The 14,572-nt window shown below is 37.7% G+C and overlaps 2 protein-coding genes across 2 annotated transcripts in view; one reads left to right on the forward strand and one right to left on the reverse strand.

Moving 5' to 3' along the window:
* Positions 1–14,572, forward strand: part of IL1RAPL2 (interleukin 1 receptor accessory protein like 2) — a 1,535,365-nt gene that overhangs the window by 432,647 nt on the left and 1,088,146 nt on the right. Inside the window, exon 6 of the mRNA XM_081566378.1 lies at positions 4,390–4,490. Within this exon, the coding sequence (XP_081422504.1) occupies positions 4,409–4,490 (82 nt within the window). The 5' untranslated portion in view covers positions 4,390–4,408. The remainder of the gene's footprint in view (positions 1–4,389; positions 4,491–14,572) is intronic.
* Positions 1–14,572, reverse strand: part of L1TD1 (LINE1 type transposase domain containing 1) — a 789,799-nt gene that overhangs the window by 243,752 nt on the left and 531,475 nt on the right. The window lies entirely within an intron of this gene.

The raw sequence follows: 14,572 nt of genomic DNA on the forward strand, positions 1-14,572 counted from the left end.
CAGCTATTTTCTACTCTTAATATCTCTGAATAATAGATATGAAATATAGTTCTTTGGGTGAAAATTGTAACTACTGGGTAAAGTAATATTTTTAAAAGTCTTTTTCAAATTTTAATTTTGTCATCATTGATGAAATAGTATAATCCATAAAATGATATTCTATCTTGGCAAATTATAGCCCTTAAAAACTGTCAACTTTTAGACAGAAATAGTAAAGATATAATCATGAATAAGATGGGTTGAGGGTAGGGAGAACATGGAAGACTCCTAATATCTAACCAACAAGGTTGAGTTGGTGAGTGAGTGAATACAGTAGGAGGAACTAAATCTGAGATGAACCAATAGCCAATGTTCTTATAAAAGTCACTGGGAGTGTGATATAAGTTCTAAAAAAAAATGGAGACAAGATAGGAAAACTGGAATGTGCCTGTGGTTCAGGAAATATTTGAATAATGAGCCTTCTTTTGAAAGTGCAGAGTGTACATAATCTTTTGAGCTGGAAATTGGACAGTTGTTATAAAACAAAGAATTGTGTGGAGCTTATAATGGCATTTTCACAGTCTTGGTATAGGATCTCTCCCAAAAGCAGACCCAAAGACAAAACTTAGTTTATTAGAGTTTCTCAGGTGGCGCAGTGGTAAAGAATGTGCCTGCCAATGCAGGAGATGCTAGTTTGATCCCTGGGTTGGGACAATCCCCTTGAGTAGGAAATGGCAACCCGCTCCAGTATTCTTGCCTAGGAAATCCAATGGACAGCGGAACCTGGCAGGGTACAGTCCGTGAGGTTGCAAAGAATCGAACATGACTGAGCAGACAGTTTATTTCGGAGGTGATCTCAGCAAGTACTGAAAGGGAATGGCAAGGTCAGAGTAGAAGGGAGGAAAATCAGAGTGTGTTAATGAGCAGTTTGCCACTTAAACCTACTGGAAGATTCCAAGAGGTGAGAAAGCTGGGCTATTTATTCACCAACTCCTATCATTGAATGGAAATCGCTCACGGTGCATTAACAACTTGAAACTTCCAGTCAGCCTCCTATGCGATTCAAGCTGCTTTTGCAGATAGAGAAGTACCTCTGGCGAAGACACATAGGAATACCTCTATGCAGATGACTTTTGGGAGAGCCAAGAGGATATGAGTATGTTACCAAGAGAGTCTGCTACAGCAGAAGATGGGCCCATCTCAGATTTGAACAATTGTTTATTAGATAATGGACTCTGGCTCAGTGGTAAATAATCACCTGCCAATGCAGGAGTTCTGGGTTCGATCCCTGGCTTGGGAAGATCCCCTGGAGGAGGAAATGGCAACCACTCTAGTATTCTTGCCTGGGAAATCCCATGGACAAACGAACCTGTCAGGTTTTGGTCCACAGGGTCTCAAAAGAGTCAGATACGACTTAGTAACTAAAACAACAACAATATATTAGGTAAGAGACATTCTATTTCAAATAAATGGGTAACTTTGGAAAAACACTGAAAGCTACAATTCATTTGTGTTATTGAACCCTTGATATGATATATGCTACATTGATATTCTCCTTTAATGTGTTAAAATATTTACTGATAACCTATTATGTGTCAAGCTCTATGATAGATGCTGAGAATATAACAGTTAATGACTAAGTGACTGCCCTCATAGCTTGCATTCTAGTGGTCAAGGAGTGGGTAAACACAACCAAGCTAATAAATGTAACCGATTTATTAAGTTTCAACTCATTGAAGTATAAACATGAAATGGTACAATTTTTTTCCTAATGATTGCTACTTCAAGTGCTGTACTATATTTCCTTTTGCCAGTAGGAGTCAGAGAAAGTAGTAAACATTTCAGTCTGATGCTGTCATTCATCAGATGTTTTCTGAGTTTCATTCTGATTTTAAAGTCTTTCTCTTTACTTAGTCCAAGATCTTGTCTGATTCAAATATTGCATCATCCTTTTTTTTCAAACAGATGAGACATGTGGCTCTCATGGCTAGGAATTTGGCATGTGCGTGGTAGGTTTTCATGCATTTACCCCTTTCCACCTCTTTCTCTGTACTTTTTCCTTTGGTGTTTCATTGGAGAGGTGTGACTGGAGAAAATAGAGGGAAAAAAATGCTTCAATTGCTTGTGTCTTTCTCCTGGGTTGGTCATAACAGCTCTTCTAGCTGTCTATGTGTATGGCATAAATAGGTAGTAGTTACTACAGGCTAATGAGATTCTCCTCCAAGTGTCTCCTCTGGACATTGGAAATCCCCGGCGAGATTTGATTTCCCTCAGAGTTGCTGCTGGTGGCATCATACTTTCCTCTCAATTGTACTCATTTTGCCCCATGTTGCAAAGTCTATGACAAGAATCATCTATGTACCCAATCTTTTTTTTTTTAATTAGTTTATTTTCTATTTTTTAACTCCACAATATTGTATTTGTTTTGCCATATATGTACCCAGTCTTATGTAGATCTTTGGTAATATGTCAAATCCAACTGGGAAAGATTGAGGGCAGGAGAAGGGTGTGACAGAGAATGAGATGATTGGATGGCATCATTGAATCAATGGACATGAATTTGAGCAGACTCCAGGAGATAGTGAAGGACAGGGACAGAAATTTGGTCTGTGTTCAGGATGGGTAAGGATTAGTTTTGGCCCCCTGGTCATCTGGAAATCACCAATATACCATTCTTGCCCCAGGGCTCTTTATTCCTGCTTCAGTGGTACAAGGGAAGTCCAGCATGTCAACTGGACTTTCTTTGTTATCAAATAAAGCCTTATCAAGCAAAGCCTTTCTTTATTATCAAAAGACCTCCTCTTCCTTCTGAGGACTCCATTTATTGATGGAGTTAGGGGGCAGTATGATAAGGAACTAGCTGCCCTGCATAGCTGAACTGGTGGCCTCAGACAACAAACTGGAATTTTCCTGAATTTAAGGTATCAGATGAATCTCTTTTTTTGGTCAACTCTGGGAAAATAAGATACTACCCAGCTCTTGATATCATCCTTTTACTCTTTCATTATGGATCAGATTCTGCGCTTTTAGGTACAAACCAATTATTGAGAAAAAAATCTTTATATGGAATTCTGGCTCTTTAAATATTATCCAGTGCCTGTTCTTGTCTTTCCACTCAAATTTGCTTACATTCATTATTTCAGAGATCACTTTGGTTTCACATTCATGGTTCCCTTTGCTGTTTTTCTCTCTTGGGTTTATAATGAGCCCAGTGTACCTCTTTGATGCTTATATTCTGATTTTTAAAGGATTCTAGATGAGTCCTCATACAGGAACAGATTTACTGAAGTCTTAACCCAATGGGATAAATACTTAAAAACATTTTTTCCCCAAATCCCTACTGATCATGCTTCAGTCAATCCTATTCCCTTTTGCGGGGTCTTTAACAATATCTCAGTTCAATTCCATACTTTTCTCAGTTATTTTTCATTTTGGAACAGTTTTATTCCAATTATTTAAGATTCAGGGCTGTTGATTCTATATTATTATTTTAAAAATTATTTATTAATTTTTGGCTGTCTTCATTGCTGCACAGGTGTTTCTCTAGTTGCAGTGGGGGGATACTCCTCTTGGTTGTGGTGCAAGAGTTTCTCATTGTGTGTGGGTTTCAGGCAGTTGCAGCATGCAGGCTCAGTAGTTGTGGCTCCTGGGTTCTAGAGCACATGGGCCTAGTTGCTCTGAGGCATGTGGGATCTTCCTGGAACAGAATGGAACCCTGTTCTCTTGCTCTGGCAGGTGGATTCCCTACCACTGAGCTACCAGAGAAGCCCGGTCCTATAGATTTTAAAGCATCAGTGTCAAAGTTGAGTAAAAACTATCCCTACCATGTAGCTAAACACAGTACTTTTAAGTGCTAATCAGTCTTATGAATAAAACAATCAAGGAGGTAAGCTTGTGAATGACAGAGTGAGACTTTAAGATTGGGTAGTCAGGAAAGGCCTTTTTGTGGGACTGAGACCTATAGGATGTTAAAGAGTGTAAGTGAAGAGTGGGGAGGGGTATCTCAGCAGGAAGGACCTCACAATGCAAAGGTCACAAGGTGGAAATGACTAAGGCTTGTTCCGGTGACAGATATAATGTCCATCGTGGCTGGAGCATAGCCATTGAGGAGGAATAAGATCAAAGAGATGGCAAGACCCTTCCTGCAGGCCCATGAAACTCTAATGGAAGGAGTTCAGATTTTACTCTGAATCCAGTGGGAAATCATTGAAAAGTTCTAAAGCGGGAAAGTTCGACATGATGCAATTGTGAACTTTCATATTTTCTTCCATTTGCATAAAAATAAAGCCAGAAATCACCAAAATGTCATTGTTTCTGTAATGTGGCTTTAAGATATGTGAAATTATAGCTGTTGCTTTGTTGAGGCCAAGATCTGTGATTCAAACTTCATATCCTTTTTTGACTTTTCAGCTGCCAAGAAAAGTGAACGATGAAGCCACCATTTCTTTTGGCCCTTGTGGTCTGTTCTGTAGTCAGCACAAATTTGAAGATGGTGTCAAAGAGAAATTCTGGTAAGTGGTTGGCAACTTCTCATGATTTGGTCAAAAATATATGCTTTTTGTGAGCATCTAGAGAGCATCTGTGTCTTTAACTATGAATATCTTTAAACAGAAGCACTTGTAATCCAGCTATGTTGGAAAGTAGCCAAAGTAAAAATGAGATTTTAGCCTACCACTGAGAAAATGTTGGGAAACCAGTGGAATTTTGTTCAACTTCAATGGCAGTATACTCTTAGTGGGCAATGATTGGTTCAGGGCCTTTTTAGGTTTGGTTACATTTGCTAGTGAATATACACCTGGGAGTTAACATTTGCAAATGAGAAGACAGGAAACCTTGCAAAATATATATTCTTTGCCCCCTAATTGCCTCTGCCACATTACAGTTTAAATGAAAACTTTTGACAAATATCAGTGAGCTTTAGTTCTTCACATCTTCACATTTGCACCAAATCCCTAACAGGCAGAGGTTTAAAGCTTCTAAGTTTGGAAACATTAGCTAATTGCCTGAAGAGGAATTTCTTGAGAAGAAATATCTTTCCTAGAATATGGTGGTCTGGCAGGCAGCCATGATTGTACTGAGAGATTAGCTGTAGCCAGTAGATATCCCAATCAAAGTTTAATCATTGTTTAATAACGCTTGGATATATGTCTTTCAGCTTTGATTATACATTTTAGCTATAATTACAAACCATGCATGAGATTTTAAGAATTGATTTTCTGTCTGTAATCATTTTAGTAAGACAGTGAGGACTGTATTATTATGTGGAAACAAAAGACTACGATGGGGTTTTCTGCTGACTTCTAATTCAGTTATATCCTAGAATTAAATGTATAGTCTTTACTTTTTCATTAAGTATAAAACCCAGGCAATAAGTACAAGCCTATTTTTCAGAGCAATAAATACTCACAGGAGCTTGGAGTTTGGTTAATACTTGTTTTCTAAGGTGAGACTACTTAATAATTCAAATTGCTAAAGAATAGTATTGTTCTTCAGTTGACAGTGTATTAAGAAGCCTTCACAAAAGTGGTTCACAGGTAATACAATAGAGTAACGCTACTGAAGTCCAAAGGATTCTGAAATGGTAAAGATAGGAGAATATATTGGCTTTTCCTTTCCTATTAAATACTTATATATGTCTTTAACACGTATTTCTATATTGGGACTCTCTTTCAGCTGTATTTGTGTGTAGCATTTTACCTATAGTATCTTCAACTTGGCATATTTTACTTAACTGTCTTTCCTTGCCTTACTTTGAAGTCACATTTTCACTTTCAATCTTGGCTCAGATTGATTATTGCTGAAATAAAATACTTGGAGATATTCCCTACTAGCAATGTAGCCTTTTGGACTGGATCCCATTTTCCTCACTTGGTTATGTCATGATGTCTGTAGTAGAGTCTGAAAGCAAAAAAAAAATTAATTGAGAGTTTAAAAACCCATCTATATTATGATAGCTTAATTTAAGTAAAATTCTATCTGAAAAACAAAAATAAGTGGTTACCTGTGTATGCTGTCTTGTTTTCTTGATTGACTTGTTGCTTATGAGGAAGGATGCTGTTAAAATATATATATGTATACAAACGCACACACACACGTGGATGTAGTTATCATTGATGTGCAGATGTCCTTAAAGATCAACTTTTTAATGCTCTGCCCCCTTATTCTTTGTGAGACGGTGAGACTGGCTGTGAAACTGGCTTTGGGTTCTTAGCTTTGTCTTCTTAGTATGGGCAAGTGGTGTCATATCTTCAGTGAGCTTTATTGCAGAAACGTCCCAAAAGATAGTCGCTTAGAGTGAATGTGTTTGACTGATTTCAGTCTCCCCTTCCCCATCTGTTTACCTTCAACTATCTCCTAGGATATATAGCAATTGTAATATTGGTATAAAACTTTTTGTACAGATCTGGGCAGTGGATATGGCTTGAATACAGTTGGCCTTTTTTCCTACAGCTTCTTGCTTCTATTTACAGGAAGAAAGGGAAAACTAATAGGTTGATGTTGGGTTGTGCATATCTGTGTTGTTTTTTTTTTTTAATTTCAAAATTTGGAAACAAGAAATAAGCATGAAATGGGTAAAAGACATCCTAAGTTGATGAAAGGGGCTTCCCAGGTGGCTCATTGGTAAAGTGGTAAAGAACCTGAGGACACAGGTTTGATCCTTGGGGTGGGAAAATTCCCTGGAGAAGCAAGTGGCAACCCACTCCAGTATTCTTGCCTAGGAAATCCCATAGACAAAGGAACCTGGCAGGCTACAGTCCATGGGGTCACAAAAGAGTCGGACATGACTTAATGGCTAAAAAATAGGAATAATAAAGTTGATGAAAATGGAGGTCCTTTGGAGCAGTTCTTTTCACTCTTTCCCTATATTTAGCCACTTTCATCATAACCCCTGTCCTAGCCCCAATGCTGCTGTTAATATTGCTTTATGTAGGAAATAGAATTATTTGCATTCTCATTATGGTGGTCCTATTTGAGTTGGCTTATCATTTGATGAACATTAAAAGTTGCTCTGCCAAATCTGTTGTACAAAATTTTGTTTCATAGAGTCTGTGAAGTCCTTTGGCCTTTGCCAGTTAAAGAAATCTGGATGAAACTTGCAGAGTTGTTAGTAGAATAACCAGCAGAACTCAGAAATTTTATTTTACCCCTTATTTCTTTCCTTAAAGTCAAAAAATGAAAAATGATTGTGCCCTTTACTCATTAACATTTATAACTGTTTAGTGCCAGATGTGGCATCAGTTATACTGATTTCTGTGCAGTTCATTATAAACAGGGATCCCTTTCACTAAGATCCTATAAATACTTATGCCAAGAACCTCCATATGCATAAGACAGACTACCAAGGAGTGGAAGTTTCTTTCTCTGTACTTTTCAATCAGGGAAAATAATAAAAGATTCAATTTTTTAAAAAAAAATCTAGTCTGGGCACATTGAAACAAACCTCCTGTTTTTTGGTATTATGCAATTAGAAGCCACAGCAAAGGTTATGCTTTTAGGTAATGCCCGTTCACACTAGGTAAACCCAGTCATCAACCCTTGCTTGGGAAACAGTAAAGATGACTCTGAGATTGCATCTAGAGCTTGGTTACATTAGAACATACTAAAATGCTGAGCATCTAATTTCAAGGATTATAAAGTGTAGGCTTGTCATCTTCCTCAGAGAATACTCATGAGATCCTTCAGCACTGGCCTTCTCTAAATTTAGTGCTAAATAGATAAGGTCATTTAGAAAGTCTACTCTAATGAAGAAATAGGTTTACTTAAAGTTCTTTATGGCAGGGAATTGGCTAATATCGTGACAAAGGCTAATGGCAGAAATATCTAGTAGAGGACTTTTAATTGTGTGAAATTAATTTTTAATAGGATGCATGGGGAAATAACTCTTTCTCAAGAAGAGATCACTCAGGGACTTCTATTTAACTCTTTTGCCTAGCCTGAAATATTATGTTCCTAGGTATACATGTACTTTATTTGGCGGTGGGGAGGGGCAGGCATTAACTTGTCCACTTTGCTTTTTTCTTGCTTTTGCTGCTACTGCTGCTTAGGCAATGTTGGAATTTAGCTCTCCTAGCCTGGATTGCCTCATTAGAAGGAAATGAAATAGGGTTACCAATTTGATGAGAGGGTTTGTTTAATTCTGAACCCAAATTTGGTCATCTTGCAGCCAGTTCATCTGGAGGATGACCAAAATAAAGCTATTTTTCAGTGATCTGGTGTTTGAAGGAAACTGAAGAGCTACCAAGATATCTTAAACAGCTACAGAAATGTAGTCCCTGGTGGTAAGGAGGATGTGAAGGCCTCCTGGCACAAGGTGGGTAATCTTAGATACATTTTGGATTGACTTGATGGGGGTTCCTTTTCTGCCATGTCAAGTGTTTTTTATTTTTATTTTTTATAGAATATTGAAATTTGTAGGTACTATGTTGTAGAGATACTGAATTCTGTTATGTTCCTCTAAAGGGTATTGGTGGATTTAACTCAGATCACCATTATATCTAAAGGGTATTGACGGATTTTACTCAGATCACCATTATATCTAAAGGGTATTGGCGGATTTAACTCAGATCACCATTATATCTACTACTGTGGGCAAGAATCCCTTAGAAGAAATGGAGTAGCCATCATAGTCAACAAAAGAGTCCGAAATGCAGTACTTGGATGCAATCTCAAAAACGACAGAATGATCTCTGTTCGTTTCCAAGGCAAACCACTCAATATCATGGTAATCCAAATCTATGCCCCAACCAGTAATGCTGAAGAAGCAGAAATTGAACGGTTTTATGAAGACCTACAAGACCTTCGAGAAATAACACCCCAAAAAGATGTCCTTTTCATTATAGGGGACTGGAATGCAAAAGTAGGAAGTCAGGAAACACCTGGCATAACAGGCAAATTTGGCCTTGGAGTACAGAATGAAGCAGGGCAAAGGCTAATAGAGTTCTGCCAAGAGAACACACTGGTCATAGCAAACACCCTCTTCCAACAACACAAGAGAAGACTGTACACATGGACATCACCAGATGGTCAACACCGAAATCAGATTGACTATATTCTTTGCAGCCAAAGATGGAGAAGCTCTATACAGTCAGCAAAAACAAGACTGGGAGCTGACTGTGGCTCAGATCATGAACTCCTTATTGCCAATTTCAGACTTAAATGGAAGAAAGTATGGAAAACCACAAGACCATTCAGGTATGACCTAAATCAAATCCCTTATGATTATACAGTGGAAGTGAGAAATAGATTTAAGGGACTAGATTTGATAGAGTGCCTAATGAACTATGGACGGTGGTTCATGACATTGTACAGGAAACAGGAATCAAGACCATCCCCAAGAAAAAGAAATGCAAAAAAGCAAAATGGCTGTCTGAGGAGGCCTTACAAATAGCTGTGAAAAGAAGAGAAGCCAAAAGCAAAGGAGAAAAGGAAAGATATACCCATTTGAATGCAGAGTTCCAAAGAACAGCAAGGAGAGATAAGAAAGCCTTCCTCAATGATCAATGCAAAGAAACAGAGGAAAACAACAGAATGGGAAAGACTAGAGATCCCTTCAAGAAAATTAGAGATACCAAGGGAACATTTCATGCAAAGATGGGCTCAATAAAGGACAGACATGCTAGGAATCTAACAGAAGCAGAAGATATTAAGAAGAGGTGGCAAGAATACACAGAAGAACTGTACAAAAAAGATCTTCACGACCCAGATAACCATGATGGTGTGATCACTCACCTAGAGCCAGACATCCTGGAATGTGAAGTCAAGTGGGCCTTAGGAAGCATCACTACAAACAAAGCTAGTGGAGGTGATGGAATTTCAGTTGAGCTATTTCAAATCCTGAAAGATGATGCTGTGAAAGTGCTGCACTCAATATGCCAGCAAATTTGAAAATCTCAGCAGTGACCACAGGACTGGAAAAGGTTAGTTTTCATTCCAATCCCAAAGAAAGGCAATGTCAAAGAATCTTCAAACATCTGCACTCATCTCACACACTAGCGAAGTAATACTCAAAATTTTCCAAGCCAGACTTCAACAATACGTGAACCATGGACTTCCAGATGTTCAAGCTGGTTTTAGAAAGGGCAGAGGAACCAGAGATCAAATTGCCAACATCTGCTGGATCATCGAAAAAGCAAGAGAGTTCCAGAAAAACATCTATTTCTGCTTTATTGACTATGCCAAAGCCTTCGACTGTGTGGATCACAACAAACTGTGGAAAATTCTGAAAGAGATGGGAATACCAGATCACCTGACCTGCCTTCTGAGAAATCTGTATGCAGGTCAGGAAGCAACAGTTAGAACTGGGCATGGAACAACAGACTGGTTCTAAATAGGAAAAGGAGTACGTCAAGGCTGTATATTGTCACCCTGCTTATTTAACTTCTATGCAGAATACATCATGAGAAACATTGGGCTTGATGAAGCACAAGCTGGAATCAAGATTGCTGGGAGAAATATCAATAACCTCAGATATGCAGATGACACCACTCTTATGGCAGAAAGTGAAGAAGAACTAAAGAGCCTCTTGATGAAAGTGAAAGAGGAGAGTGAAAAAGTTGGCTTAAAGCTCAACATTCAGAAAACTAAAATCGTGGCATCCGGTCGCATCACTTCATGGCAAATAGATGGAGAAACAATGGAAATAGTGGCAGACTTTATTTTGGGGGGGCTCCAAAATCACTGCAGATAGTGACTGAAGCCATGAAATAAAATGACACTTACTCCTTGGAAGAAAAATTATGACCAACCTAGACAGCATATTAAAAAGCAGAGACATTAGTTTGCCGACAAAGGTCCATCTAGTCAAGGCTATTGTTTTCCCAGTAGTCATGTATGGATATGAGAGTTGGACTATAAAGAAAGCTGAGGGCCAAAGAATTGATGATTTTGAACTATGGTGTTGGAGAAGACTCTTGAGAGTCCCTTGGACTGCAAGGAGATCCAACCAGTCCATCCTAAAGGAAATCAGTCCTGAATATTCACTGGAAGGACTGATGCTGAAGCTGAAACTTCAATACTTTGGCCACCTGATGGGAAGAACTGACTCATTTGAAAAGACCCTGATGCTGGGGAAGATTGAAGGCGAGTGGAGAAGGGGATGACAGAGGATGAGGTGGTTGGATGTCATCACCGACTCAATGGCCATGAGTTTGAGTAAACTCCAGGAGCTGGTGATGGACAAGGAGGCCTGGCGTGCTGCATTCCATGGGGTCACAAAGAATTGAAAACGACTGAGCAACTGTATTGAACTGACCTGAAAGGGTATTTGTTCTAGCAGCAGTTCAATTAGTAATCTTGAATTTTTGCTGCTTAGTTGTATGCTTTACTAGAATAGATGAATAGAAAACCCAAAACATGTCCTGAATGTCTATAATTTGTTGGGACTCAATCTATAATCTTTTTCTCCCCTGTCAATCTTATCATGACTTGACTCAAGGCTTTGTTGGAGAGGGTGTAGTATAGACCCTATTCTATCACATAATTCTTTCTCCTAAGCAGGATCTTTCTGGAATCTTAGTTGAATGCTCAGATATCAATAAGGTATTCCCCAGCTGTGTTTTTCCTCTAATATCACTGTTTTATTATTAACCTTGTAGTAGTCACACTGTGATGTAGAGACTAGCAGTCATACCCTGTGCATGTTCAGCTCAATGTTCAGCCAAGGGCTCAAAGAGAACCCCCATACAGATTCCATAAGCTTCCCTCAGTGAACTCTCTCCTTTTATGGAAGGTACCAGCCGTTTTACCTTCCCTGATCTCTACAGCTTCAGCAGGACTTCTGAGTTGTTAGGACTTCAACTCACTGTGCTATTGTTTGGGAATTGTCTCCAGGTGGAGAGCTGGTTTGATTGTGGACCTTACCACATGAGTTTTTCTTTTTTTTGAGATCATTATCTTGCATAGTCTGAAAGTGGTTGTTTCACATATTTTGTCCACTTTTATCTTCACTTTCTGTGGATAGAGCTAGTCTAGTTCCAGTTTATATCATCATGGTCTGAAGTGGAAGTTTCCCTGTTACTTTTTGATACCCTATCATTCTTTTAGCACTTCCTTGCTTTTTGTCATTAAGATATGCCAGGGTTACCTTCATATTTTCTCTGCCCTAGTTCCTGACTTCTTCCAGTGGAAAATGATATTTAGAAATATTTTTTAATTGTGATTTAATTATACTTCTGATTCAAATATAATATGATAGGGTTCTTCTGCACCTTTATCCATTCCATATTTGTATCTCCTTTTCCCACAGTGGGAATCCTCATTCTCATCAACATTGATGTACTATACTTATTTTAACTTTAGTTCATTATTTTATCTTTAGTTTATTCAAAATGATTTCAAAACTACTACACCAAAAGTACTACCAACAATGAACCTATACTAAATTAAGTATATTTTACAAATATTTTTATCCTTAGAATTCATCATACTAAGTCTGTATAGTCAGTGTTATGTTAAAAAAATTGAATTAATTTTCTGTCATTATGTTAGTCAATATGTAAATAAGTTAATTTGTGTCTCTACCCAATTAGCTTTTTTGATTAAATTTTTTAATATATAGAACATTTACATGACTGAAAATTCAGTTATAAAAAAGGAATTAAGTGAAAGAAATCTCATTCCTGTAGCTGTTTCTTGCACTTGGTCACACACACAACTATTTGTAATGAATTTCTTTAGTTTCTGGTATTTCTTTCCTTTCTTTCATAAACCAATGTTTTTTTTTTTTAATTTCTCCTTACTTCGTACTTAAAATGTAGCAGCTTAACTATTTGCTTGTTTTTTTAACTTACTATATCTTGGAAATCAAGTACTGGAATTGTTTTGATAGTTTTCTTATTACAGTAGTCTATTATGCTTAATAAAAGTTGAAAGAATAGCAAAATAAAAAAATGCTCTTATAATTTCATTCCCAGAGGTAACTAATCATTATATTTCATATAGTTTCTTCCAGATAGTTTATTTGGGTATGTATGTATATAGTCTCAATCATCTGTTAATATTTTTCAAACTTAGACTCATTTTCCAACTTGATTTGTCATGTATTTTTGATATTTATACCTAGAATCTCTAATTTTTGGCAATGCATATTTAACTCAAATTTAAATACTGTGCTCTTTTCCATTGTGTGGATTTATTATAAATTTAAACCTGTGCTCTATTTATGGAGGTTAAGTTTTTAATCCCTAGGTTTTTGCTATTCCAAAACAATGGTGGAAGGATGATCCTCGAACATAGATCTTAGTTTACTAGAAGAGAAAATGTTTTTGTAGGAGAGATCATCAGTAGTAGAAATATTGGATAATTTTTTTGTATTTAAAATTTTGAAAGATGCTGAAAATTGCCCATCAATGTCATTGTACCAAATTTATATTTCCACCAACAGTATATCAGAGTTCTTTTCTTATTACACATTTATTAACTGTGTATGGTCAGTTAAAAAAAATTTTGCTAATATAAATTCAAATGAAAAACATTGTTTTTTAAAATCATTATATTGATTGTTTTTTGTTTTTTTACTGAAATCACCATTGTTGGCTATGATGATTATGTTTCTTGGGTTCAAAGACTATTATAAGTGTGTGTGTGTTTATTGCTGCTAAGTCGCTTCAGTCGTGTCCGACTCTGTGTGACCCCATAGATGGCAGCCCACCAGGCTCCACCGTCCATGAGATTCTCCAGGCAAGAACACTGGAGTGGGTTGCCGTTTCCTTCTTCAATGCATGAAAGTGAAAAGTGAAAGTGAAGTCACTCAGTCGTGTCCGACTCTTCGTGACCCCATGGACTGCAGCCTATCAGGCTCCTCCGTCCATGGGATTTTCCAGGCAAGAGTACTGGAGTGGGTTGCCATTGCCTTCTCCGTATGAGAGAGAGAGAGACAGTAAAATCAGCAGCAGAACAGTTCATATGGAAAAATCTCTGGTTATTCCATTAAGTTAGGCAACAAAAGATGGCAGAGGAAGAGGGGAATATGTGAGTTAAGACCTAAGATCATTGTTTTGGTTGTTGTACAGGATCAGCAACATCTGATGTGATTGAAATATAAAAGTCCTTTATGAAACCGGTCCTCTTTAAATGAAAATGTGTGGATAATTAAGCTAATTAAAATACTTATTGAATTAAAAGCTGGAAAGCAATTCCATGTGGGGATTTTGTCCAGCTCTGTAGCATAGTCCAAATATAGAAGTTACCAAGCTTGGTATCATGTTGAATTTATTACTGTCCATAAGGAGGAAGAATGAAAAGAAAGTAAGAATAAATTGCGCATTCTATTAATTTTGATGTTGGGATTTAGCCCATCCACAAGAACAGCCAAGAACTGCAGTGAATGGGCTCCTTTCAACTCTCGTTTTGTAATGAAAGGATATTGTATTTGCCAGAGGGGAGAGAAGCTTTGAGTGCCTATAATTTCTGCTAGGGTAGTTTCTATCATGCATGAATGCTCAGTTGCTTCAGTCGTGTCTGACTCTTTACGACCCTATGGATTGTAGCCCACCAGGCTCCTCTGTCCATGGGATTCTCCAGGCACGAATACTGGAATGGGTTGCCATTTCTCCTCCAGGGTATCTTCCCAACCCAGGGGTCAAACCCACAAGTT

The sequence above is a fragment of the Giraffa tippelskirchi genome, chromosome X, assembly GCF_054371585.1.
Source record: "Giraffa tippelskirchi isolate mGirTip1 chromosome X, T2T-mGirTip1v1.2.pri, whole genome shotgun sequence".
NCBI classification, from domain to species: domain Eukaryota; kingdom Metazoa; phylum Chordata; class Mammalia; order Artiodactyla; family Giraffidae; genus Giraffa; species Giraffa tippelskirchi.